The 27,290-nt window shown below is 45.8% G+C and overlaps 1 protein-coding gene across 1 annotated transcript in view; it reads left to right on the forward strand.

The window, feature by feature from the left end:
• RALBP1 (ralA binding protein 1) overlaps positions 1 to 27,290 on the forward strand; it is a 137,607-nt gene that overhangs the window by 19,007 nt on the left and 91,310 nt on the right. Inside the window, exon 4 of the mRNA XM_068105826.2 lies at positions 2,567 to 2,831. Within this exon, the coding sequence (XP_067961927.2) occupies positions 2,567 to 2,831 (265 nt within the window). The remainder of the gene's footprint in view (positions 1 to 2,566; positions 2,832 to 27,290) is intronic.

The raw sequence follows: 27,290 nt of genomic DNA on the forward strand, positions 1-27,290 counted from the left end.
TGGCCCTGAATGGATTTCTCTCATCTCCCCTTCCTGTTCAGGCTGGAGTTCCCCAAGGCAGTGTGCTGGGCCCTGTGCTTTTTCTGGTCTTTATCAATGATCTCTCCGACTCTCTGGAAAATCCTGTCTATCTCTTTGCTGATGACTCCACTCTCTGCCGCTCCATTCCTCTTCCCTCAGATCGGCAGTCTGCAGCCTCCTCACTCTCTGAAGACCTGGACAAAATCACAGACTGGTCAAACAAGTGGAACATGTCTTTCAATCCTGACAAATCTCACACTCTTACGATGTCTCTCCGAAAAGATCGACTGGACAACCCTCCCATCTACTTTCTCAACAATCCTCTCCAAGAAGTTCTGTCGCTCAAGCTTTTGGGTCTCACTATCTGCCATGATCTTTCTTGGGAAAACCACATTTCCAAGCTGGCCTCCAAAGCCAGTCGCCGACTGGGCATCCTCCATCGTGCGAAGTCCTTCCTAGGCACACCTGAGCTCCTCACCACATACAAGGCTTTCATCCGCAGCTCAATGGAATACTGTTCTCCCCTATGGGCTGGTGCTCCTGCCTCACACCTGGCTCGGCTTCACGCTGTTGAATCCAAAGCTTTCAGAATCATTGGAATCTCCCGCGATGAAGCTATCTCTGAGGGCCTTTCACTCACTCACCGCAGGCAGGTTGGTGGTCTTTCTGTCTTCTACCGACTCCTCTCCGGCCTTGCTCCCCCAGCTCTCTCTGTGCTCTGTCCCCCAAATATTCCTACAGGTCGCACAAGATCTGCCAGCCACCCTCTGATGGTTAAACTGCCGAAATCTCGGCTCTCTGCTCACCTTCACTCTTTCATTCCTCTTTTCTCCCGCCTCTGGAACAAACTCCCACACTCACTTCAATCACACTCCTCCCTCCAGGTCTTTAAAACAGCTGTTCACCACCATCTCTTATCTTCCCCCATCCAAAACCTTGATCTTTTCTACCCCCACTAATTCACCCCAGATCCACCTTGTTTGAAATTCCAACTTCTTTCTTGGAGGTCCTGGCAGTGTCCATATGTTTTATACCTCTCCCACCCCCCCCCCCCCCTTCCCATGCCTCCCCCCCAAAGCCCTCTCCCTCCCACAGTTCTCTCGATGTCTCCATGTCTCTCGGTTCCTGCTCTCAAATGTTGTGTTTGTGTCCTTCCCCCTCTCTCCCCATCTTGTCTACCGCTCCCGATGTTATTTGTTTTATGTGTCTGTTTGTCTTTCCGTGTGATTAATGTTCGCTCTTTCACGAGCCTCGATGTTGTATACAAAAAAACAAAACAAACAAAAAAACGTATGTTATGATGCAGGGTACTGCGAATGTGAATTGGCATTGTTCCAGGTCACTGACTTCAATATTTAAATTGAGGTCAAACATCATCTTTGAAAATAATCTGCAGACCTCTGCAGAACACTGATAAGCAGTCATGTAAAAAATTGTAATTTGGTGACTTACGATCGTTTCTACGATGCATGTTGCTAAAATCGCAAATTGGTGTTGCCCAAGGTCATTGATCTTGATTCTCAAGGTTATCAGAGGTCAAATCCATGATGATTCCATATCTGAAAATAAATCTTGGAATATTTAGAGACATGTGATGAAATTTCATGCTTTTATCACAAAGTGCACAATTTTTTGCTTCTCGGAACTGTGACCTGAGGTTTTTTAATTTTGTTTCTTTTTAAAGTGACCCCAAAAGTTCTGAATTTTTTTAAAGGATCTAATATTGTGACTTCTTTACTTTTGTGCTATGATAATTGCATTATTCGCTAACATTAAAAATGTGGTTTATTCTTGAATGTAACCATAGATGAGTGAACCAGATTTCAGATTTATTATTATTTTTAATGACAGGAGGAAATGGCGTACAAGTTAGTTGTTTAAGATGTATTGCTTAGACTCGGATGGTTCGAATGTCTGCTCCGAGTCTTGGAGGTCGGTGATTCGAACCCCGGCCGAGTCGTACCAAATAGTTTAAAAATGTTATGTGCTGCTTCCTTGCTTTTGATGCTCAGTATTTAAAGGATAGAGCATGGACAAACCAGGCTGGGAAGGCAATGGCAAACCACCCATTACTGTCTCACCCTTGCCAATAAACTGCTTCGGCAACACCAACGCTCTGTAAAGAGTACGGTACCTTCAAATTAAATCAAAATATTGCTCACCAGAAAACTCAAAATGGTGGTACTTCTGATAAAGCAGCTGATGAGAATCTCGGCTGATGTGTTTGCTTCGAGTTTAAAATCTCATGTTTTGAATGAATATCCAAGCACAATTCATTTATCATCCTCATCCCTTGGTTTTCAAATTATCATGGACATTTGCCAAAATTATTATCTTGCGTACATAAAAAATTGGAAGATTGACCTAATTTAGATATTGTCGTGTAAGATGTTATCGGTCGACCGTTCGGCCCACTTCCCATCCACACAGTAATTTTTGGCTAAATTATTTTTATGCTCTTCCTATGAGGCATAGTTACATAACTTTTCTGTTCACAACCTGATGTTGAGGAATCTTGCTGAACAACCACTTGGGTTTGTCGCAGACTCCTGTTGATGTGAAACAACTGAAAAAAGAGAAGCCCAAAAAGAAGAAGAAAAAAGCTTCCTTGAGTGTAGAAGAATGTGAACGGCCCCAGGAGGAAGAGGTCGTTAGACCTCGCTGTGGTCCCATCTTCGGTGCCACCTTGGAGGAAGCTGTGATGCGTACGGCATTATGTGATGGAATACCTCTGCCTGCCGTGTGTCGTGAATGCATTGACTTTGTGGAAAGGAACGGACTTCGTTGTGAAGGGATCTACCGAGTCTCAGGTAAGGTCTTTTACTTGTCACTGTGATGACTAAACTGTGGTCTGGCAATGAGCATTTTTAAACTACAACAAAAAAGTTTGCTTTTCGTTCAACTGCTTCACATCGATCACTGATTTTAAATTTTATTTAGGTTTGTAGCAACATAAAAGTGTGAAAATATCTGTTATTTCAACCAATTAACCCTGGTGTTGGCTTCACAGTTAAGGTGGCTGGCTTTAGATCTTAGGGTCTTGAGTTTGAGCCCATGTCGTGCCATTAAATAACACCAGGTGGGTTGACTCAGCCTGTCGTCCTTCTGAGATCGGCAAAATGAGTATCAGCTTCCTGAAAACGACAGCCTGGTGTTGGCTTAGCGGTTAGGGTGCCGGCTTGGGATCCTAGGATCCTGGGTTTGAATCCCGGTCGATCGCTGAATTAACGCCAGGGGGTTGACTCAGCCCGTCATCCTTCCGAGGTCGGCAAATTGAGTACCAGTTCACTGGTATTTCCCTGTGTGTTGCAAGAGGCGACTAACAGGGTTGGTGGCAGGAAGGGCATCTGGCAGTAAAACATTGCTTCAAAAAGGGGACCACGGTGCCCGAAAAAGGCCAACCCCCGCTCTGCGGGGGAAAATGGCCTCTGAAAGGTGGTTCTTCCTGGAAACGAGGCACTGCATCAGAGGAAGGTCTCGATATGGTGTCTGAGGGGGGTGGGGATTTCCCACTTCCTGGATAGAGAAATTTTGTATTCGAATATGAACCGAGGATGTGCTGTGATATCTTTGTTGTTAAGAAATGCGATTCTTTTTTAGCTCTTTCAATCAGGGCAAGAATAAAAAGCGTTTTTTTGTTGTTGTTTTTTTCTCTCGTGCTATTTTACTACGGGCTTCCAGCGAGTTATTCATATTGTATTTAAGCTTGCCTCAAGGTTTTGTCTATTTTGCATTTCAATACAACTTGAATGCTGAGCTTCCATCTCCATCAGGTACATCGGCATTATGTTTTTTCACAGCTGAACAAACGAGCAAGTGGCTGAAAGGTTTTTTGAATAGTTTTTCACCAATGCCAGTATGCAACGTCACAGTTTCAGGCCAGCAATTTTTTTTTAAACAATTCAACAATCCCTAGGCATGAAACACCAACCAAAATCGCATTTTAGGCCACAACCCGTCACTGCATGAAAAAAGTTTCAATTTCATGTTTCCACGAATTTAATCGGTTTGATTGAAAACAAAAATAAAACTGACATTATGAAATATATTGAAGCTTCTTGAGGTGAGGGACCCCTGTTAAATCTTCTAGGGGGTGGACCACTGTTAAAGGTTCTATGTGGGGGAGGGGGATATCCACATACAAGTGGCAATCTTTTGGGTCCAGAACCAAAAGGTTAGCAGAGCAGTACCTCTACAAAGTTCCAGGTGAGCAGAGAACACCGGCTTTGACATTTTTGCTTGTAAAAATGGCACTTGGTTGTAGTCCAAAATATGAATGACGGAGCGCATTACTGATATCAAAATGATCCTCAAATTATGTTCAATACACTTTTGCTATTATCCACATTTAAAATTTCAACCGTAACTCACTTTTTGAGATTTCTCACTAGATATGGCAAAATGACCAAGATAATGCCTCGGCTTGTAATGTATGTTGGATGTATAACAAGGTCCATACCTCCCAATGTATTTATTTTTTACCCTGTTGCAAATGTTTCTGTTGATGCAATGTTGATGGACACTGTTGACGTTGATGCATACTGCAATGACTTGTATATTACTGTTTTTACTCGTAACACAAACCAAACTCATGAACATAAAAACTGACAGCAACAAATCAACAAGATAACTAGAATGGCGCTCGGTAGAGAGCATACCTCCGCCAGGCTGAACAATTGATGGTTTGTATTCCACTGATAGGCCGGATCTGGATTTGTACCTGAATCAAAATCTAAGAGGCTTGCTCTTGTCGCCCAACCGACTCATCCACCTGGTTTTGATATAATCTGTACACAACCTTTTGAAATATTATGCTAAAAACAGCGCCTTCAGAAAGTATTAACGCCCCTTGACTTTTCCACATTTTGTTGTGTTACAGTCTAAATTTAAAATGGGTTAAATTGAGATTTTTTTTCACTGATCTGCACATAATTCCCCATATGGTCAAAGTGGAATTTGTTTTTTAGACTTTTTTTTTTTACAAAACAATTAACAATGAAAGATAGAAATATCTGATTTAAATAAGTATTCAACCCCCTGAGTCAATACTTTGTAGAAGTGCCTTTGGCAGTGATTGCAGCTTGGAGTCTTCTTGGGTATGTCTGTATCAGCTTTGCACATCTGGATTTGGGGAGTTTCTCCCATTCTTCCTTGCATATTCCCTCAAGCTCTGTCAAGTTGGATGGGGAGCGTCGGTGAACAGCCAACTTCAAGTCTTTCCACAGATTCTCAATGGGATTCAAGTCTGGGCTTTGGCTGGGCCACTCAAGGACTTTCACGCCCTTGTTCTGAAGCCATTCCAGTGTTGCTTTGGCTGTATGCTTGGGGCGGGAGGTGGGTCATTGTCCTGTTGGAACGTAAATTTTCGCTGCAGTCTGAGGTCTTTTTCACTCTGAAGCAGGTTCTCCTTAAGGATTTGTCTGTATTTGGCTCCATTCATTGCTCCCTCTATCCTTACAAGTCTACCAGTCCCTTCTGCTGAAAAGAATCCCCATAGCATGATGCTGCCTTTAGCATGCTTCACGGTATGGATGATGTTAGATGGGTGATGAGCTGTGCTTGGTTTCTGCCAGACATAGCGCTTTCCATTCAGGCCAATGAGTTCAGTTTTTGTCTCGTCAGACCACCGAATATTTTGCTTCATGCATATTTCAGAGTTATAAATGTCTCAGAATATCCAACAGAATATCTGAATCTTTCACGTACCTTTTTGCAAACTCTAGACGTGCTGTCGTGTGCCTTTTTCTCAGGAGTGTCCTCCGCTTGGCCACTCTCCCATAAAGCCTAGATTTGTGAAGTGCTGCCGAGATTGTTGTCCTTCTGGCAGGTTCTCCCATCTCAGCCAAGGAACTCTGTAGTTCTGTCAAAGTGATCTTTGGTTTCTTGGTCACCACCCTGACCAAGGTCCTTCTTGCCTGGTTGCTCAGTCTGGTCGGACTGCCAGCTCTAGGAAGAGTGTGGGTAGTTCCATATTCTTTCCATTTCATGATGATGGAACTGACAGTGCTCTTGGGAACTTTCAATACTCTATAAATTGTTTTATACCCTTCCCCAGATCTATGCATCCTCACAATTCTACCTCTGAGTTCTGTAGACAGTTCCTTGAACTTATTGGTAGAGTTTCTGCTCTGTCATGCATTGTCAACTGTGGGACCTTGTATAGAAAGGTGTTTTCTTTCCAAATCATGTCCAATCAATTGACTTGGTTGCAGGTGGACTCCAGTCAAGTTGTAGAGACATCTCAAGGATGCAAACTTGGGTGCACTTGACATTAAATTGGAGTGTCATAGCAAAGGGATTGAAAACTTATTGACTAGATATTTCAGCTTTTTATTTTTAATCATTTTGGAAAATTTTCTCAGAAAAATTCCACTTTGACATTATGGTGTATTATGCCCAACGTCTTCACCAAATTCCATCCGAATCCGTTCACAAGTTTTTGAGATATCCTGCTCACAACCAAACAGACAACCAGACAGGGGTGAAAACATAACCTCCATACACCTTTGATGGTGGAGGTAATCATAAGACTTTGCCAAGCCTTTACTACAACCATTTTCAGTTGTTTGTTTTGGGGGTTTATGACTTCAGTCTCCTCTTCAGCAAGTGAAATGCATGCTCCATTCGATTTATGTCAAGAGGACGACTTGTCCAGTCTGAAACCCTCCAGTTTATTCCCCTGATGACCTCCTTGGTTGCATTGACAGCGTGTTTTGGGTCATTGTCTTACTGCATGGTGAAGCACCGCCCAATGAGTTTGGAGGCATTTTCTTCGACATAGGCAGATAAAATGTTTCTGTACACTTCTGAATTAATTCTGCTGCTGCCATCATTAATTGCATCATCAACTAGATGGTATTCACGGAATACTTACCCTGCGCAGTCAACTAGGTGCGAGCAAACTCTTCTGTTTTTGAAGGGATTTTTTTCTTTGATCCATTATGGCTGCCAGAACACGTGAGCGATGACATCATAAATTTATCTTCTCTAATGTAATTGTTGCGTAGATCATGCTCAATAAATTTCAAACTGATCAGACTAAGCCTTGTCCCCGTCGAATTATGGCGTCATCGTTAACAACATGATTGTATTCCCCATATGGAGTTCTTTAAAATGAGCCATGTTTCAATTTTTTCCATGAAGTGGTTTTGGAGATATAGGGGAATTACCAGTGAACTGGTGCTCAATTAGCCGACCTCGGAAGGATGACAGGCCGAGTCAACCCCCCTGGCGTTAATTCAGCGATCGACCGAGATTCGAACCCAGGATTCTAGGATCCCAAGCCGGCACCCTAACCGCGAAGCCAGCACCAGGTTAATAAGGTAAACAAATTTAGATTGCTGGTGGGGAGTACTGGATCTTTGGGATCGTTCTTCCGTTTGTAAATTTGCGATATTTTGTATGCGAACCAGCATGTGGTTGCTTGTTGCGGCCTTTTTGCAAAGGGAATTTTAATTTACAATAGTTGCCACATTTGGAAGACAAAATGTTATTTAATTGCCATTTTGAAATGAAAATGTAATCATTAGTTGCGGATTTGGGGGAAAGTTGTTGTGGCATTTTCACATTTCCTGCAGAGAAAACATTTACTCTGTTGTCGCTTTTGCTTTACTTGCTGTCCGTTTCATGCAAGCAAAATTGCCAACACGTGTATATCTTCTGTTTTGCTCATGGTGGATGTAACGCCTCATGGGCTGAACCCAAGGGCGTGCTTGATTTGGAAATGCAAATTGCAGTTGTTGTTTGTTGATACATGGGCAATCGGCTTTGACAACCCAAACCCAGCAGAAAGCAAAGAAGCCGATGCAAGATGCGCACGAGAACATGCAAATGTCACAGATGCTGCTGAGCTTTGCAAAATGCATTGCTTTCTGCTGCTATTAAGTGCAAAAGGAAACTATTAACTAGTACCCTATTAATCCTTTTATGTATAATTATGGGAATCTGCTGATCCAACCTGTACCTTTGTTATCCTACTGTCAGTGAGCTCTTTTGTGTTATTACTTTTTATTCTCGCCCTGAAGCGGTTGCTGAGACTATTGCATCGCCCGCGCACACATGCGTGCGCGTGAGCCCATGTCGCCTTGCCTCTATATTTTTGCTTAATTACAAAATGTTTATATTTGCACCTGCTTGTCCGATTGATGCAAAATTTTAAACATGGGAAGGACTCCCCATGGAGAATATTTTATTGGTAATTCTGACATGTCACATGGTATTGAAACAGAAAACCAAACGCTGCATTGGAGTCATCAGAAGGAACCCCCCCCAAAAAAAGTAAAGAGCAAAGATGGAGTCATCAGGAGGAACCTGGATAGGATTCGGGTTTTTCGCCGCTACCCTCAAATCCATCCAAGCGCAGCCAATGAGCTTTCCAGAAAAAAAATTTTTTTTGCAAGAATTCACTTCTCCGAAGACAGATAGATAAAGAAAGAGAGAAATAAAGAAGAAGGAAGAATTAGAATGAATAAGGAGAAACATGAAAAAGTAGAAAGAAATGTGAAAGGAACAAAGATCCCTAACTCGTAGCCCTAGCTGAGCTCCTTCTCTTAACTCCTGGCCTTAACTCCTAGGCCTAGCCATAGCTCCTACTATACTGGCAGCCATGTTGGATTAAACGAAAAAAAATTGGACATCTCCAAAAGCACATGGGCCATAATAGTAGCGAGTTCAGTTAACGAGGGTATTTTCGTTCAGAATGATTGCGCAACGCGAGAGACGATGCGAGTGCCGCCGCTATAGTTACTTTTTTATTTCAATTTTTTAAATCATGTTGTCATCTTTGTGTGTCTCTTCCAACTTCATGCTGGATCCTAATCACAAACGACTTATGCTGTTCTCCCAATTTTACCTCATGCAATGATCTATTTCGGTCTAGTTAATATAATGAAGTGTCCTAGAGCCATGCCTGCACTTCTTAGGGCCCTATGATGCCGAGGAAGGCTTCTAATGAGAAGATTTTGTCTGTAGGAAATCCAGAACTTGGCCATAGTAACTTCAAAGGTTTGCCCCACAGTGTTTCCCATACATCTGAACACATAGCTCATGGTGCTGTGATCCTCGGTCTACTATGTTATTGTTCAGACCTTAGACTGCGGCATGAACCGGCTGGGGAGGGAGGTGGGGGGAGCGGAGATTGCTGCGGTTAGAGTGCAAAAGTTTCCTTGGACTGCGGTTAGAGTGCAAAAGTCTCCTTAGACTGTGGTTAGAGTGCAAAAGTCTCCTGAGACTGCGGTCAGAGTGCAAAAGAGTGCAAAAGTCTCCTTAGACTGCGGTTAGAGTGCAAAAGTCTCCTTAGACTGTGGTTAGAGTGCAAAAGTCTCCTTAGACTGCGGTCAGAGTACAAAAGAGTGCAAAAGTCTCCTTAGACTGCGGTTAGAGTGCAAAAGTCTCCTTAGAGTGCGGTTAGAGTGCAAAAGTCTCCTTAGACTGTGGTTAGAATGCAAAAGAGTGCAAAAGTCTCCTTACACTGTGGTTAGAGTGCAAAAGTCTCCTTAGACTGCGGTTAGATTGCAAAAGAGTGAAAATTCAACTTAGACTGCGGTCAGATTGCAAAAGAGTGAAAATTCTCCTTAGACTGCGGTTAGATTGCAAAAGAGTGAAAATTATCCTTAGACTGCGGATCGAGTGCAAAAGAGTGCAAAACTCTCCTTAGACTGCGGTTAGAGTGCAAAAGAGTGCAAAACTCTCCTTAGACTGTGGTTAGAGTGCAAAAGAGTGCAAAACTCTCCTTAGACTGCGGTTAGAGTGCAAAAGAGTGCAAAACTCTCCTTAGACTGCGGTTAGAGTGCAAAAGACCTTAGACTGTGGCGAAGATTTACATTCACGTGAAAAAGTAAGTACACCCCATGTAAAGTTTTGACCTTTTTCAACATATTTCAACATACAGCCATTTGATCTTCATTTCAACAATATTGATAGATAAAGGTGATATAATATAATAAATATCATGAAACATTTACATTTTGTAGTCCATTGTATAATTTAAATAAACATAAATGCAAATTTCACATGTGGAAAAAGTAAGTACATCCTTGGTTCTAATACGTGGTATTGCCCCCTTTGGCAGAAACAACCTCAAGTAGGCGTTTCTTATAACTGTCTACCAGTCTCTGACATCGACTGGGAGAAATTTTTGCCCACTCCTCCATGCAGAATTCTTTCAGCTGTGCGATGTTTGAGGGGCTTCTCGCATGCACAGCTCGTTTCAAATCCCCCCACAACATCTCGATGGGAATTAGATCCCGGCTTTGACTTGGACATTCCAGAACCCTCCATTTCTTTCTTTTCAGCCATTCCTTGGTGGATTTACTGGTATGTTTAGAGGCATTGTCATGTTGCAAGGTCCACCTTCGGTTGAGCTTCAACTTTCCGACAATGGCCTCACATTATCCTCAAGCACCCTCTGGTACAATGAAGAATTCATAGTGGATTCTATGATGGTGAGCTGCCCAGGCCCTGATGCAGCAAAGCTGCCCCAAACCATAACATTTCCACCACCATGCTTTACAGTTGGTATCAGGTTCTTGTGGTCAAATGCTGTCTTTGGTTTTCGCCAAACATGTCTTCTGGTGCTGTGGCCAAATAGCACTACCTTTGACTCATCTGTCCAGAGCACATTGTTCCAGAAGTGCTGGTCTTTGCTTAGGTGTTCATTGGCAAGCTTTGGTCTTGCCCTGATGTTCTTTCTGGACAGCAAAGGTTTCCTCCTGGCACACCTCCCATGTAGATCAAATTTGTGCAGCCTCATTCTAATCGTAGACTTGTGCACTTTGACATCAACAGTGGCAAGAGCTACCTGTAGGTCCCGTGATGACATTCTGGGTTTCTTCGAGACTTCTTTCAGCATCTTGCGGTCTGCTCTCGGGCTGAACTTGCTAGGGCGGCCTGGCCTGAACAAGTTGGCAGTTGTTTGGAATCTTCTCCACTTGTAGATGATCTTCCGGACAGTCGAATGATTGATTTCAAATTGTTTGGAGATATTTTTAAATCCCTTCCCAGACTCGTCGGCATCTATAACCTTCTTTCTGAAGGCCTCAGAGATCTCTTTTGATCTAGGCATGGTGACGCCGCACACTTCAACAACAAAGAGCAAACCAAACGAAATGTCTGAGGTTTAAATAAGACAGGTTCCTCCAAGATCCTCTCTAATGATGTTCTAATCATTTGCACCTGAGCTGGTGCACCTGATTCTAATTTTAGGTATTTGAAGTAGTGATAAATGTAGGGGTGTACTTACTTTTTCCACATGTGAAATTTGCATTTATGTTCATTTAAATTATACAATGGACTACAAAATGTAAATGTTTCATGATATTTGTTATATTATATCACCTTTATCTATCAATATTGTTGAAATGTAGATCAAACAGCTGTATGTTGAAATATGTTGAAAAAGTCAAAACTTTACATGGGGTGTACTTACTTTTTCACATGACTGTACGTTCCAACAGGACAATGACCCCAAACATGCAGCAAAAGCAACACAGGAATGGCTTCAGTACAAGAACGTGAAAGTCCTTGAGTGATCCAGTCAAAACTCAGACTTGAATCCCATTGGGAATCTGTGAAAGACCTGAAGATTGCTGTTCACTGACGCTCCCCATCCAATTTGACAGAGTCTGAGCAAATCTGCAAGGAATGATGTGAGAAACTCCCCAAATCCAGATGTGCAAAGCTGATACAGACATATCCAACAAGACTCAAAGCTGTAATCACTGCCAAAGGTGTTTATACTAAGTATTGACTCAGGGGGTTGAATACTTATTTAAATCAGATATTTCTGTATTAAATTTTTAATTATTTTGTAAAAAAAAATGTAAAAACAATGATGGGGTATTTTGTAAATGTATTTGGAATGTAAATGAAAAACATTATGGGCTATTTTATGGAATGTAAATTGTATATCATGGGATATTAAGTATAGAACAGTGACAAAAAATCTCAATTTAATCCATTTTAAATTCAGGCTGTAACACAACAAAATGTGAAAAAGGTCAAGGGGTGTGAATACTTTCTGAAGGCATTGTATCTTCAGCTTTCAATGCAGTCTGGAAGGCCAAAGGCCAAAGCCAACTCCACTTTTGGATTTCTGATTTGCTCCTCTCTCTCATAGCCAGCATGTGGCTTTCAACGGAACTCTTCTCCTCTCCCTATCAAGGCTGGAGTTCTGCAAGGTAGTGTTCTGGGCCCTGTCTTCTTCCTAATGTTCATCAATAATCTCACTGTCTCTCTGGAAAATCCTCTTTATCTTTTTGATGATGACTCCACTCTCTGCTGTGACATTCCTCATCCTTCTGACAGACAGACAGCAGCCTCTTCCCTCTCACCATGCATTGACAAAAGTACAAACTTGATAAACACCTGGAACATGGCTTTCAATCTTGAGAATTTCCACTCACTCACTTACTCTCTGTGAAAGGACCATCCCACAAACACTCCCATCTACTTTCTCAACAACCCTCTGAAAAAGGTTCAGTGACTCAAACTATTCGGTCTCACTGTCAGCCATGATCTCTCTTGGGCAAGCCACATTTCAAAGTTAGCCTCCAAAGACGAACTAGACGGCTTACGTCGCACTAAGTCCTTCCTTGGCATACCTGAGCTTCCATCTATCTACAAGGCTTTCATCCGCAGCATGATGGACTACTGCTCTCCCCTCGGCTGGCTCCCCTACCTCACATCTACATGAGCTTGATTCCTTAGAACCCAAGGCTTTCAAAATCATTGGAATACATTGCGATGAAGCTGGGTCTATGGGCCTCTACTTTGCCATCTCTGTCTTCTTCCGCCTCATTTCTGGTCTTCCACCCTTTGCCCTCTCTGTGCTCTGCCCCACTCCCTCCCACCCAACAAGTATATGCAGGATGCACGTTGTCAACTAGAAAACCCCTCCTAGTGGAACTGTCGAAATGCACAGCCACCCTCACCTGCACTCATTTTTTTCCCCTCTTTTCCTACCTGTGGAACTGCCTTCCACATTCTCTACGATCCAATTCTTCCCTCCGTCTCTTCAAGTCACCTGTTCACCACCATCAAGGTATACAATAGGCATCAAATGTGTTGGAAAAGAAATCTTAGTTATAAATGATTCACATCGTCGAGATGATGAAAGTAAATGTTCAGCTGATGGCAAAACTGTAATTCTTATCCAAAGTCACTTCCTTGTCAAACATTGTTCAATACGTCAGAGACGTTGATTTGTTTTGGTGTTTGTCATTTTTTCCATTATATACAATATCGACTTTTCATTCAATTTGATTTTTATGACGAGACGATAATTAAAATAATTGTTGAGTTTTGAGAAAAAGTTTTCCTTGGTGCACTTTTTTTTTTAGTCTATTAGAGCATTCTTTGTCTATTTTTAGACTATTCTTTAGAATTTACGATAAAAAGAAACACCCACAAAAAATGTTCCCCTCACTCTGCTCGGCGAAATTATATTTTTCAATGCAATGTAATTTTTTGTGCTCCCACCCTCCCCTCTACCTAAAATCATGGATCCACACCTGGTACTGTGGGCTGGTGCACCATCACATCTTCCTCTCCTGGAATCATAGTGTTTATATAATATGAGAAGTGTCTGTTTGTTTGTGCGTTTGACTTGCATGCACTCGTGAACCTCTGGAAGGAAAGATTTGAAAACTTGTGATTGTTCCCTGGGAGAATGTAGGGAGGTGGATACTTGAGTCCAAATGTGGCCTCCACTGTCACTTCTTTGCCTTTTACTCTCTATTATCCCCATTCTTCCAAGAGCCGCAATGTTGTATAAAAACGGGTGGGAAATCGTGATCTCATCCAAATTCGACAGCTCAAAGGCGACTGCACCACCTCTGTGCTCCTGCCATCCCCATAACCCGAGGATTATGCTTTTGAAGAAGTTAAACTGAACCTCGGGCATATTTGGCAAAAGCTCAATTTCAGCTGTGCAGCAACCACTGAAATGCAATTTAATTCTGTGCTTTTCCCCAAGGATGCAGAACTGCCAACTCGTATGCTGTTTCCTTCCCGTATTCCGTATCATTTATCAGATAAATTGCACGTACTATTAACCGTGCTAGGTTAAACATTACAATCTGAAAATAAATTGTATCTTACTATAATTCACCAAATGTCCGTCTGTCCGTTCGAAGGTACCGCAAAAACGGCTGAACCGATCGCAACGATATTTTGGGTGGGTATTCCTGGGAACCCTTGGAGTAAAATAGGCTATATTGTTTTTCCATTTTTTTTTTCCAATTTTCCAGTTTTTCCAAAGACGATGGAATAATATTTACCGATATGAACAGTGATGTGGCTTTTATTGAAATTCTACAAATACTGTTTAGATTTTGATGAGAATTACGAACCTGCCACGAATCCGGAAGTGGACAGATTACGGCAATGCGCAGGTTTTATAATATGCCAATACAACCATCATTCATTCGTAATGTTAAACTTTAATCGTGTTAATCGTTTTGTTAAAGTATCAATTGATGATTGGAATTGAGTGAATACAAATACGATTTTGAATTCGTAATTGTATTCACCCAACCGTACGGAACTTCACATCAGGATTTAAATATTTGTTTTTGTCACGAATGTTGTTAAAAGTTAATTTTTTATGTTAATGTTATTTAATTTAGGATTGGAGTTATGCTGTTTGGAATGAAAAAGGAGATATCGAGTTCAAGGGAATGACGGAACGCCGTGATGGTTTCTACTTTCAAAACGTGAATTCACGGATCGCCATATGTAGATTCGCCATTGACTGGGTATGGAACAAACGTACCCATTTGTTTGCGAACGGGTACGTTTTTCTTGGATGTCCTTCACGAACTTGCTGTCCATGTCTGACGTGCGACTGAAGGTGCTACAGGAATGTGGAATTTATTGGTTGCATGCTTTAGCATTCGCCGTTTATGCATTGTCTGTTTGTTTATGGCCTCCCACCCGCGCGTAGCATGGGTACCTCACTCGTAATTATAATGAGCAGTCTATAGTCATTTTTATCCTGGAAACTGAACCCACACTGCATCATGACAAAAAAAAAATGTAATGTAGTGTTTGTGTTTTCAGTGCGATGAAAAAGAAAGAAAGTTTTCCAGTTGAAGTTTGTATGACCTGCTTTATTAGGTGATGATCAAGGAGATACTAACCCAAACGACCCTCACATTGAAGGTGTTTCCATTCGGTGTGTATGTTTTGCTACAGACACCAAATTAGTGAAAAAACTCATTTGTCCGGCATTTGATGATCTGCATCTCGGACAAGCTGTAAAAATTGCTTTCTTCCGAATTATATTTTTTATTACCTGGACACAATTGAAAGGGAACCTTTTGCATATATTAAAGGTAATGGAAAAGCTTACAGTAATATATGTTCGTTTTTTAATTTTTAATTTTTAGAACTACATTAAAATGGGGGGTTGGGTAGTGATGAATGGGAAAGGTCAGGTGGATGTTGAAGAGAGGTTTGGAATGTATAGGGTTTGGGGAGGGGGAAAGTCAACATTTCCTGTATACTCATAATTTTTGGGGGGGGGGGGGGGAGCATAAGAGGGTTGGTTGTAGGTAAAATTGGGGGTGTAGTGGGGTGGAGGGTTAAGGATGTGTGAGGTGGGGGTATTGGATGATTAATCAGGTAGAATAGAGGATGGTCAGTATTTTCTGTATCAATACTGCGAGGGATATTTCTCTGTCTGCCTTGTCTGTGTGTCGCCATATTTCTCAGAGATGGCCGAATGGCTCGCCTCTTCATCAAACTTTCAGAGGTTCATCAGTACCAGGGAGTGTTTTTGGTTTAAAAATTGTTTGAAGAAAAACTTCTTTTTTTTACTGCTCTATAGTGCCTAAGCCTTTGTAGCGATACGAAAGGTAATATTGAATGATTCCTGACACAATTCCTTCGTGAGTATAGGGAAGTGTTTTACGCCCCCACAAAAAAAGCAAAAAATATAGAAACGATTGATTTCTTCAAAATGCCAACAGGATTAGAACAGAACCGGGCTTCGTCATGCACCCCTAATGGTGCTTTGTAATTCTCTCTTCTGGGATGTGTATATTTGCTTTGTGAAAGAGGAGAGGCTGCTCAGCACATTATGAACACAACTTTATGTTAATAATGCTTTTTCAAACTTTATATCACCTTGTCTTTTTTTTTTTTTTTTTTGTATACTGAATCGAGGCTCGTGAAAGAGCTGACATTTACTTCACAAACAAATAAACCAGACAAACAAAATATATAAAAAGAGGGAGCGGAAGACAAGAGAATGGGAAGCACGCAAACACTTGAGAGCACACAACATTTAAGAGCAGGGAGATGTGTGGGAGGGAGAGGGCTTGGGGGGAGGAGGCATGGGAAGGGGGGGGGGAGGGGTGGGGGGAGAAGTATAAAACACAAGGACACACAGGACACCAAGGACCTCCAGGACAGAAGTTGGTATTTCAAAAAGTGGAATTGGGGTGAAATTATCGGGGATAGAAAAGATCAAGGTTTTGGATGGGGGAAGATAAGAGATGGTGGTGAACAGCTGTTTTAAAGACCTGGAGGGTGGAGTGGGATTGAAGAGAGTGAGGGAGTTTGTTCCAGAGGTGGGAGAAAAGAGGAATGAAGGAGTGAAGGTGAGCAGAGAGTCTTGATTTTGGCAGTTTAACCATAAGAGGGTTGCAGGCAGATCTTGTGCGACCTGTAGGAATATTTGCGGGACAGAGCCCAGAGAGAGCTGGGGGGGCAAGGCCAGAGAGGAGTCGGTAGAAGACGGAAAGACCACCAACCTGCCTGTGGTGAGTGAGTGAGAGGCCCTTGGAGTTAGCTTCATCGCGGGAGATTCCAATGATTCCAATGATTCCAATGATTCTTTGTTTTTCTTAGAGATTGTGCTCCATTTTTGTTGATGTTCTAGTAAGTCCTTAAAGTGATTGTGTGATTGCATTCTTTTTCTTCTGCTTCTACTTCTTCTTCTTCTTCTTCTTCTTCTTCTTCTTCTTCTTCTTCATCTACGGTTTATAAGGCTTATGGAAAACTGTCAGACATACACAAACGCAGACACGTACAACACAGGATGTGACTTTGGACAAACAGCCGTTGACCTTAAGAGGCTTCCAATCCCGGAACACTGTTATAGCGGCCGCATCTAGTGTCGGTGCCGTCCTCTCCACAGTCAACGGAGCGTTCTATAGGGAGAAACCTCCCTCTCCGTTGGATGAAACTCACTGTGTTTGTCTGTGCTTTATCCTCTAAATGCTGAGCATCAAACAAGGAAGGAGTACATACCATTTTTGAAGTCTTTGCTATGACTGCCACCCAGTCTGGGTATTTTCATTCTTATGTAATCCACATCAGCAAAGTAACACGTCATATCAGTACATCCAATTAAGCACCAAAGCCGGTATACCTTGGCCAATTCATTTTGATAAATGTGATTAACCATAAACCAACTGGTTAACCATTTGTGGTTAACTATGAACCCTGTGCAGGCAAATTCCTGTGTTGAACACTCTAAATTGATTATTATGATTTGTTATAGGTCCACTCCTATGGATTTATCCCCTTTAGTGTCGGTGTCTGTTTGCTTTCCCGAGATAACTTTATTTGATAGGAATGCCAGTCTTTTTTTACTGCTCCCTTCATGAAATCTATAAATTCCTACAACCTCAAATATCTTTGACTCTCCATCCTCTTGACAATTCAAATTTCCAATGTCGGCTTCTCTCTTCCCTGCTTTCAATGGATATCACACACACGGCAAATCATTGTACAACAACTGAGAGTAATATTTAAATATCTTTAAGTGCAGTGGTGGTTCGTCCTTTTTCTCTGAGAAAATAAAAATGTCACACACACACACACACACGCACACACGCACACACGCACACACACACACACACACACACACACACACACACACGGCAGCGAGAATGAGGAGGCATTATTTTCCGCCTCACTCTCGACGGGGACCTCCTCCACAGCCCTCCCCCTTCCACAGATCTACCGACGTCCTTGTTCTCTACTGTTGTTATGCTTGTGTGCTTCCCTCTCCCTCCCCCTCTTGTCTCCCGCTCACTCCCTTCATTGTATGTTTTATGTGTCTGTGCATGTTTTCATGTTCAATGTGTTCGCTCTTACACGAGCCTCGATTCTGTATACAAAAAAACAAAAACAAAAACAAAAACAAAAAATCAATGCCTTGTCCATGGCTTCCTGTCTTGTGTAATCAAATAACTTTTGGTAGGCTTCATTCTCTCTGTCTGCATACTGTGTTGCTTCGTTGTTTTTCGTATCATCATTACGATCTTGCACAAGCTTTTCAGGACTCTGCCTGGTATAGTTCTTATAACATGAGACATGATAATCTTACTATAATTCACCAAATGTCTGTCTGTCTGTCTGTTCCCAGGTACCGCAAAAACGGCTGAACCGATCGCAACTAATTTTTGGGTGGGTAATCCTGTGACCCCCTGGGGTAAAATAGGCTATATTGTTTTTCAATTTTTTTCTCCAATTTTCCAATTTTCCAAATACGATGGAATAATATTTACCGATATGAACAGTGATGTGGCTTTTATTGAAATTCTTCAAATACTGTTTAGATTTTGATGATTTGTGTGTGATATGATTTAACAGATGTTTATATAAATTGTTTAAAATTTTAAAAAGCCTTCAATTTCCGATATTTTGCCTTATCATTTGGGCCTCCCAATTGAAGCCCCGCCCATAGGGCGGGTACCGTTGCTAGTAATAATAATAATAATGATAGTGATGGTGGTCTTCAACAGCAACTAATTCCTGACTGCATGTAGCCAGGTAATGCTGTCTTGGTTTTCAGTTGCTATCCTTTGAACAGTTTTGTCGGAAGGTAGCTCTTGGCTCCTAATTAATGTTTCTTTGGTTGTTCTGTCCGTGTATTTCTCCACTTTATTAGAAAAATACATTTTTATGCCCCCTCCATAGAAGTCGCCGAATGCATTGTTTTCGGGTTGTCCGTCCGTCCGTCCGTCCGTGATAGGATTTCGTTACCGCAATGACTTGAGAACAGCTGAAGGGATCTTAGTCAAACTTGGTACAGGTATGTATAATGAGGTAAAAGATTAACTGATTACATTTTGGGATCACAAGGTCAAAGGCCAAATGACATGTTCCGTAAAAATCCTGCTACGGTGATCAATTGTGAACCAGTGATGCGATTTTGCCCAAACTTGGTATAAATATATTGTTGCGGATATGAGAACTGTATATATTTTTTTATTGTGTGAATTGTTATTATTGTTTATTCTGCGCCCCCCTGCCTCCGGAGCTGTGTAAAGGTGAAAGGGCATCCCATAATTAGTCCACAAGCATACACGTCAGCCAAATAATAGAATACCCCTGTTTGATAGTTATCTCTTATTCTGTGTTTTAGGGTAAGGCTGTGTCTCCCATTAATTGAAGTACTCCATTGCACCAGTGAAAGAGAATAGATCCCCTTTCATTCCCATCCCCAAAATCTCCATTTCCTTTTACATCCCCTTTCGTCATTGCCAAGCCTCGATTGCCAATTACATCCCCTCCAAAACCACCATTGAACATGTGCTCGGGTCGGGGAAGAGGGGCGTGCCCGCCCGTCGTCATCAAGGGCGGAGCGAGAGGGTCGCATGACCAACCAGGGCCGAGGTGAGCACACCGATGGGCGTGTCCTAAAGGCCGGCGGCTTGATCGCTGGAGGCGCTATAAAAGGCGCGCACGCAAGAAGCAAGTGAGTTGGTCGTCAGTGGAGGGTCAGTGGTTGCGTTGGTTGCGGTAAGAAGTCGGTGGTGAGAAGTGGTGGCGTCGAGTGGTCAGTGGTTGCGTTGGTTGCGTTGAGTTGTCGGTGATGAGGAGACACCAGGGCCAAGAGAGAGAAGGTTCAAGGTCAATTACCAGCAGTTGCGCCAGAGACGGCAGACGCGCCCTGAGGTGAGCCAGGGAAGTAGCTTTGGCTCCACAAGCAGCGTTGACTCCACCAGGCAGCTTCAACCCGTTACCCCGCGGGGACCAGATAGCGGTGGCATCGGTGGCCGTCGAGGTCCAGCCGACGTCCCGTGCGGGATCAAGCCCGAACCATCTGCCCCAGCTGAACCTTCCCATTCCTCCTTCCAGCATTCATTCCTTTCCTCCACCCTTCTTGTGTACGTGAGTTTGTTCTGTGTGTCTTGTCCCTGGGTATTTAATTAAGTCTGGATAAGCTAGTATTTGCACTGTGTCACCTGCGTCTTATGTGTTGTAAATAAACGTGACTGCTTGCTTTTTGCTTATGTGTGTAAATAGTAAATAAATTCAGTAGTATTTCCAAACCTTTCTTTGCCTTCGTCTTCCTCTTTGCATTCGTCGTTTTAGTCTTTTCCCTCATTGAGCAGCCGCGGTGCGATCCGGCCAACGTTTGGGTGGAATCGGGTTCTAATCGGGGAATAACTGTTCGGTCGCGGAGCCTTCGCTCGGCAAAGTAACATCTAAACCGCGATCAGTAACAATTGGTGTCAGGAGTGGGATACGAGGCCCGAAGCGCGCTTAACGCGCTCAAAATTACGAGCTGCTGAAAAATTGTGTTTTAAAGAAATAAAACCCGAATTTTGAAATCGCGCCATGGCTGGTCAAGGCGACGGGATGCCGGTGGGAGAGATAGACGGGGTAGAATCGACCCAGGACCTCGGGGAAATGTATGTGGATGAAAGAGAGGAGGAGAACATTGGCAATGTGGTTGAGGGGGTATCAGGCGCACAAAATGGCGCTCTCGCGCACGAGGTTTCAGGCGCGCAAAAAGGCGCCTCGCACGAGCGCGCGGTAGCCGAGCCCGCTGTATCAGCGGGCTTTAACATGCAGCCGATTGACATACAGGCCCTCATTGCGCAGCTACAGGCAGCTGTACAGATGAGTATGGGAGACCAAATTGGAGGTTTGGAAAACAGAATGGGGGAGCGACTAGGAAATCAAATCGGGGAATTAGACAAGAAATTTGAAGGGATGAAACATGGGTTAACGGGGGTGGAAAATAGAATGGCTGCCCAGGAGAATCAGATAGAGGGGATGAAAAATGGGTTAATGGGGCTAGAAAATAGCATGGAAGGCAAATTGCGGGAGATAGGGGAGCAATCCGCCCGAGAAATTAAACAAATGGGAGAGCAGATAGAGGAGGTAAAAATCGGGGTAGAAACCAAATTGGATGCTCAGAGGGATGAATTGGGACAGATGAGGGTGGCATCTACAAAACAGATGGAGGAGATGAAAGAGGGGATACGACGAGGCGTGAGTGAGGAGGTCTCGGGGCTACACGAGGAGGTAAAGCGAGGTGAGAAGCGTATGGAGAAAGAGGTGAGAAATAATACGGCAAGGTTACAGGGGGGAATAGAGGGTCTGACGAACGGAGTAGAACAGCTGACAGTCGGACAAAGGGAACTAGCGGACCAAGTGGAAAAGAACACTGCAATCATCGGGGGTTTAAAAGCGACACAAAAGGACATTAAAAACGAATTAATAGCAACACAAAAGGAATGTCAGATGGTACATGAGGGGTTGACGAAGAAGTTGGAGGAGGTGACAGAAGTAATGGAGACGAAGGACCGAGAGGTGAGGACGCACATAGAAACGGTTAAGGTGGCGTTAGAGGAAGAGATAGAGGGGGCGCACCGGGAGATGAAGGAGGTAAAGGAAAAATTAGAGGAGGTGGAAGAGGGGGTGAGTGAAATTAAGAAGAGACGGAGGGAAACTAAGAGGGAGATAAAGGAGGAAGTCATGGAATATGTACAAGGTCTGTGTTCAAATCATGATGAGGTTCTCACTAACCAAATAAAAAGTTTGCAGGTGGCAGAGGAGGTGCGACGACGAGGTACGGAGGTGAGTGGCAATGTATATGATGTGAGGGGAGAGTCAGTCGGCTTGGGGGGTGGTGTAGACCCGGGTGTTCGTGAGGGACCAATGGTAAGATGTATGACTGGTCCGGAGTGGATGGACAGGGGAGGTGTGCAAGGAGGTTTGGCTATGGGGAGTGAGGGGGGTGCTGGTGAGCAAGGATGTGGGGGTATGGCGTGGGTAGCGGGTTGCGGAGGGGCGACCCAGGCATCGACACCAGGAGGGGTAGTGTTTGGAGGGACGGGGGACGCGCGGGAGCCCCCCGGGAATAGCGTACTGTGGGAGCCCGAACGGGTTGGTCCCGCGTTGATCCCGCAAGGAGTGACGCGCGGGGTCCGACCTTCGGGCGCCCACAAGGTCCCACTCGCGCCGTATGACGGCAAGAGTGATTTGAGGGCGTACCTGGCGCAGTTTGAGTACGTGTGTAAAGGCAACGGTTGGAATCCGGACGAAGGTGGAGTACACCTGGTGGGGGCACTGCGCGGTGCGGTGGCGGAGGTGCTGACGGCTTTACCACCGGGTGCTCTCACCCTGCCAGCTCTCCGTGCGGCATTAATTAATCGGTTCGGCATTGAACAGCAAAGCGAGCTTGTTAAAGCCCAACTTGCGCAGCGAAAACGCAAGCCCCAGGAGACCATCGGGGAACTTGCTCACGATATTCGCCGCGCGGTCGGGATTGCACACGCGGACATGGCAGCGAGTTCCCAGGAAAGCCTGGCGCTGGATCACTTTATTCAGGCCCTTCCGGATCTGGAGCTCCGGCAACAGCTCGCCATGTGGCGCCCGCAAACCATGAGTCAGGCGGCCGACGCTGCAGCCCGTTGGGAAGCAGCGAGGCCCCTGGCCCGGGGAGGCGAGCGCCACGCAGTGGCGGTGCGTCAGATGGGGGGCGGCCCCCCAAGGGGGCCCGCCCCCAACGGGGGCCCTGACCTGGAGAGCATGGTCCGGAGGTTAGTGGATCGGCGCCTGGCGGGACCTGGACCATGGCAGGCGGCCCCAGCGGTGGCACCCGGTAGTCCCCGACAGAGTACCCCAATTCGGACATACAGGGGGGGGAATTTGGAATACCGGAGGCAAGCACCTTACAAGGTGAGGTGCTATAATTGTGCTCGGATGGGTCACCGTGCATGGGAGTGTCGATCTCCGCGCCGGGACGTTTCCCGCCAACCGATGCCCTCAACTCCGCCCCGTATAGATCGGCCTAGCCGACCTCAGACACCCCCCCGCCAGGGCCCGGGAAACTAGAACGTGCCAGGCATGCAGGGCGGTGTTCGGCAGTAGGGGATGGGGAGAAGCCCTCGTTGACGCGACAGGTCATTCATTGTGGCCGAATTGGGACGGGTAGTTTGACAATTCGGTGCAAAATTGCCGGCGTGGGGGTAGACGCCGTGGTGGACACGGGAGCCAGCGCCACGATCATCAGCCCCGTGGTCCTTAATTCGAGTGCAGACGGCTGGGGTAAAATCCAGCGTCTGGAAAATCATAGTTTGCAGTTGGCTACCGGGGCAACGGCTCCGATCATAGGGCGTGGTTTTGTGACCCTCAAGTTGGGATCGGTAAAGCAAGAGATAGAGGTTTGGGTGGCGGAGGTGTGCGACCCATGCTTAATAGGGTTGGATTTGTTGACTGCCAGCGGTTGTAAAATCGACTTGAGTCGGGGGATCCTGCGATGGGGAGTGGAAGAGCTACCATTGGAGGGGGTGAGCACGGCCGAGAGGGTGGAGCTGGAGGCTCCTGAGGCCGTGACCATCCCTCCGGGGGCCGAGGCCATAGTGCCGGCCCGATGGTCAGCTCGCCCGACATGGCAGGAATCCTGCGGCCTGGTCGAACCGGTGGCAGCGCTATCCATACCTGGTTTAATCGTGGGCCGTACCCTTGTAAAAACGGACGGGCCGGTGGTGGCCGTCCGAGTAATTAATATTAGCACAGAACCACGCACTATAGTGAGGGGCACGAAGGTAGCTGGCTGCACCCCAGTTAGAGAAGTCGCGTCAGTGAGGGGCAAGAACGTCCAGCCGAGCCGGCCCCAGGGGGAGCCTTCAATAAGTTCTTGGAATTGGCCCGATCCCATTTGCGAGATGGTAAATCGTAGTAGTGTAGAGTTGGGAGGTACCCAGAGGGAGGCCTTACACAAACTGGTTGGGTCCCATTTGGACCTCTTCTCCTTGTCCACCGAGGATATTGGACGTACGGGCCTGGTGAAACATCAGATCCACACCGGTGAGGCCCGGCCTATTCGTCAGGCCGCCCGACGGCTCCCTTGGAGCAAGAGGGCGGAAGCTGACGAGCAGGTTGAAAAAATGCTCGACGCAGGTGTGATCGAGCCCTCGGGAAGTCCTTGGATGTCACCTGTTGTGCTGGTCAAAAAGAAGGATGGGACCACGCGGTTCTGCGTGGACTATCGCCAGCTAAACAACGTGACACTCAAGGACTCATATCCCCTGCCAAGGATTGATGACACCCTCGATGCCGTTGCGGGCTCAAATTGGTTCTCAACTTTGGACCTCAAGAGTGGGTATTGGCAGGTGGAGATGGATAGGGCAGGGAAGGAGAAAACGGCATTTTCCACAGGTAAGGGACTGTATCAGTTTACTGTGATGCCGTTTGGTTTGTGTAACGCCCCCGCCACCTTTGAAAGATTGATGGAACATGTACTAGGCGGCATGCCATGACAATCATGCCTGGTGTACCTGGATGACGTCCTAGTACATGCCAAAACGTTCCCCCAGGCAGTAGCTAATTTGGACCAGGTGTTTGGGTGCCTCAGACAGGCAGGGTTGAAGCTGAACCCGAGTAAGTGCACTTTGTTTGCAAGAGAGGTGGCCTATCTAGGTCACGTGATCGGCCGCGAGGGGGTAAAAACGGACCCAGACAAAATTAAAGCGGTAGAGGAGTGGCCCGCACCACGTACCATCAAGGAGGTGCGGGGATTTTTGGGACTCTGCTCCTACTACCGGCGCTTTGTGGCGAAATTTGCGGAGTTGGCCCGTCCCCTCCACCGGCTTACGGAGAAGGGGACGCGATTTAATTGGACACGGGAGTGCCACGAGGCCTTCCAAAAATTGAAGGGGTGTCTAACATCCGCACCCCTTCTAGCTTACCCCACTAGCAACGGGGCATTTACCCTGGACACGGATGCGAGCCAGGAAGGATTGGGCGCAGTTTTGTCTCAGACACAGGAGGGCGTGGAGAGAGTGATTGGTTACTATAGTCGGGCCTTAAGTAGGCCCGAGCGAAATTATTGCGTCACTCGCAAAGAGTTATTGGCTATGCTGGCTGCCATGAACCATTTCCACCCGTACCTGTACGGGCGGAAATTTTTGGTTAGAACTGACCATTCCTCCTTGCAATGGCTCCTTCGGTTCAAGGAACCGGAGGGCCAAATTGCAAGGTGGTTGGAAAAGTTGCAGCAGTACGATTTTGATGTGGCCCATAGGGCCGGGAAGGCCCATGGTAATGCGGACGCACTCTCTCGGCGTCCTTGTCTGGGGGAAAACTGTAAATTTTGTGCGAGACACGAGGAGAGGGAGCAATTGGGCGATTCTGCCCCGATTCTCGTCGTCCGGGCAACCCGGGTGAGAGGGCCAATTTTGCCACTAACCGCAGACGAGGAATTTGGAGATTTGGCATGGAGCACGGCCCAGCAGGAGGATCCTGTCTTGGGGCCGGTGTTCAATTGGGTCAAATTGGGGCAAAGACCAAAGGGGGAAGAGGTCACCCCCCTCGGGGCGCAAACAAAGGCGTATTGGGCTCAGCGGCAGACCCTGGAGTTGAAAGGCAACATCTTATATCGCAAGTGGGTGGAGGTTCCCTCTGATAGAACTTCCTGGCTGGTGATAGTCCCTGACAAATTCAAGAACGTCATATTGCAACAGGTGCATGGTACCCGCTCTGGCGGCCATTTGGGCAGGACAAAGACAATATCTCGGGTCCGCCGGAGGTTCTATTGGGTGAATATGGGGCGCGACATACAGGACTGGTGTCGGAGATGCGACGCCTGTTCTGCCAAAAAGGGACCAGCACGGAGGATGAGGGCCCCCCTTCAATTACATCAGGTGGGGGCCCCCCTTGAGTGGGTGGCTATGGATATTCTAGGACCGCTGCCCCGCACCCGCCAAGGTAATAAGTATATCCTCGTTGTAATGGACTATTTCACCAAGTGGCCGGAGGCCTATGCCCTCCCCAACCAAGAAGCAGGGGTGGTAGCACAGGCCTTCGTGGAAGGATTTGTATGTCGGCACGGGAAATCCACAGGAGCTGCACACCGATCAGGGTCGAAATTTTGAAAGTCAATTGCTAAAAGATGTGTGCAGACTCCTGTCAATTCGGAAAACCAGGACCACGCCCTTGCGGCCACAATCTGACGGGATGGTGGAAAGGTTCAATCGAACATTGATCCAACAACTGGCATTGTTCACCACCACCCGTCAGGATGACTGGGACGAACATCTCCCGTACCTGTTGATGGCCTACCGAACTAGCCAGCACGGGGCCACCGCATGCAGTCCAGCGTTGCTTATGTATGGGCGGAAGTTACGGGCTCCCGCCGACTTGCTATGCGGTCCCGTGCCAGACACCACGGATACACCGCCGAGGGAGGGTTACGCACGTCACCTGGAGGAAGGCATGGAGCGGGTCCATGCCTTCGCCCGCCGCCAGCTCCATCTGGCGGGGGCCAAGATGAAGCGTAGGTACGACGACCGGAGCCAGGGGAGTCAATACGCTCCGGGGATGAAGATTTGGTTCTTTAATCCCCGGAGGCGGAAGGGCAGGTGCCCAAAACTCACCTCCCCCTGGCAAGGCCCGGGAGTCGTCCTGTCGCAAATCTGTGACGTGGTCATTAAAATCAAAATGGGGCCACGGGCCCCCCCTCGGATCGTCCATGCCGACCGGATAAGACCTTATGCCGGCGAGCAGGCGCCCTCATGGATCGCCTCGGCTCTAGATGCCGAGGCAGGACCCAGTACCTCTTGCGACGCGGGCTCGTAGCGTCAGAGGACTGGGGGGGATGATAGTGGGAATGCCCCCCATGTGGTGGGATGGCAACTCTGTCATCCCTCACAGGAGGGGGGCAAAGGAGCACTAGGTTTATGGGGTTTATGGCAGTGAAAACTAGCCCGGGTGGGTTAGGATATTGTGTGTAGGGATCTAGCGAAGATGACATTAGGTAACGTTAAGGTTAGTTAGTGACTGACACCTGTAGTGGGGACGCAGGTAGATTAGAGTGGATGATAATGACGTGGTATGTGCTTAGTTTAAAGGGAAGACGGGGAGCACTAAGTTAGCAGGGCAACAGGTAGTTCAGATGATGCCGTGTGAGTGTTGGAGGTGTATTCAAGTGTATTGAGCAGTGGTTGAGGATTGAACAGGTGTGATTGCACAGGTGTGCAACGACAGGTGAATGGAGGACAGGTGTATGGAATAAATGG

The sequence above is a fragment of the Myxine glutinosa genome, chromosome 2, assembly GCF_964187855.1.
Source record: "Myxine glutinosa chromosome 2, kmMyxGlut1.1, whole genome shotgun sequence".
NCBI lineage: Eukaryota > Metazoa > Chordata > Myxini > Myxiniformes > Myxinidae > Myxine > Myxine glutinosa.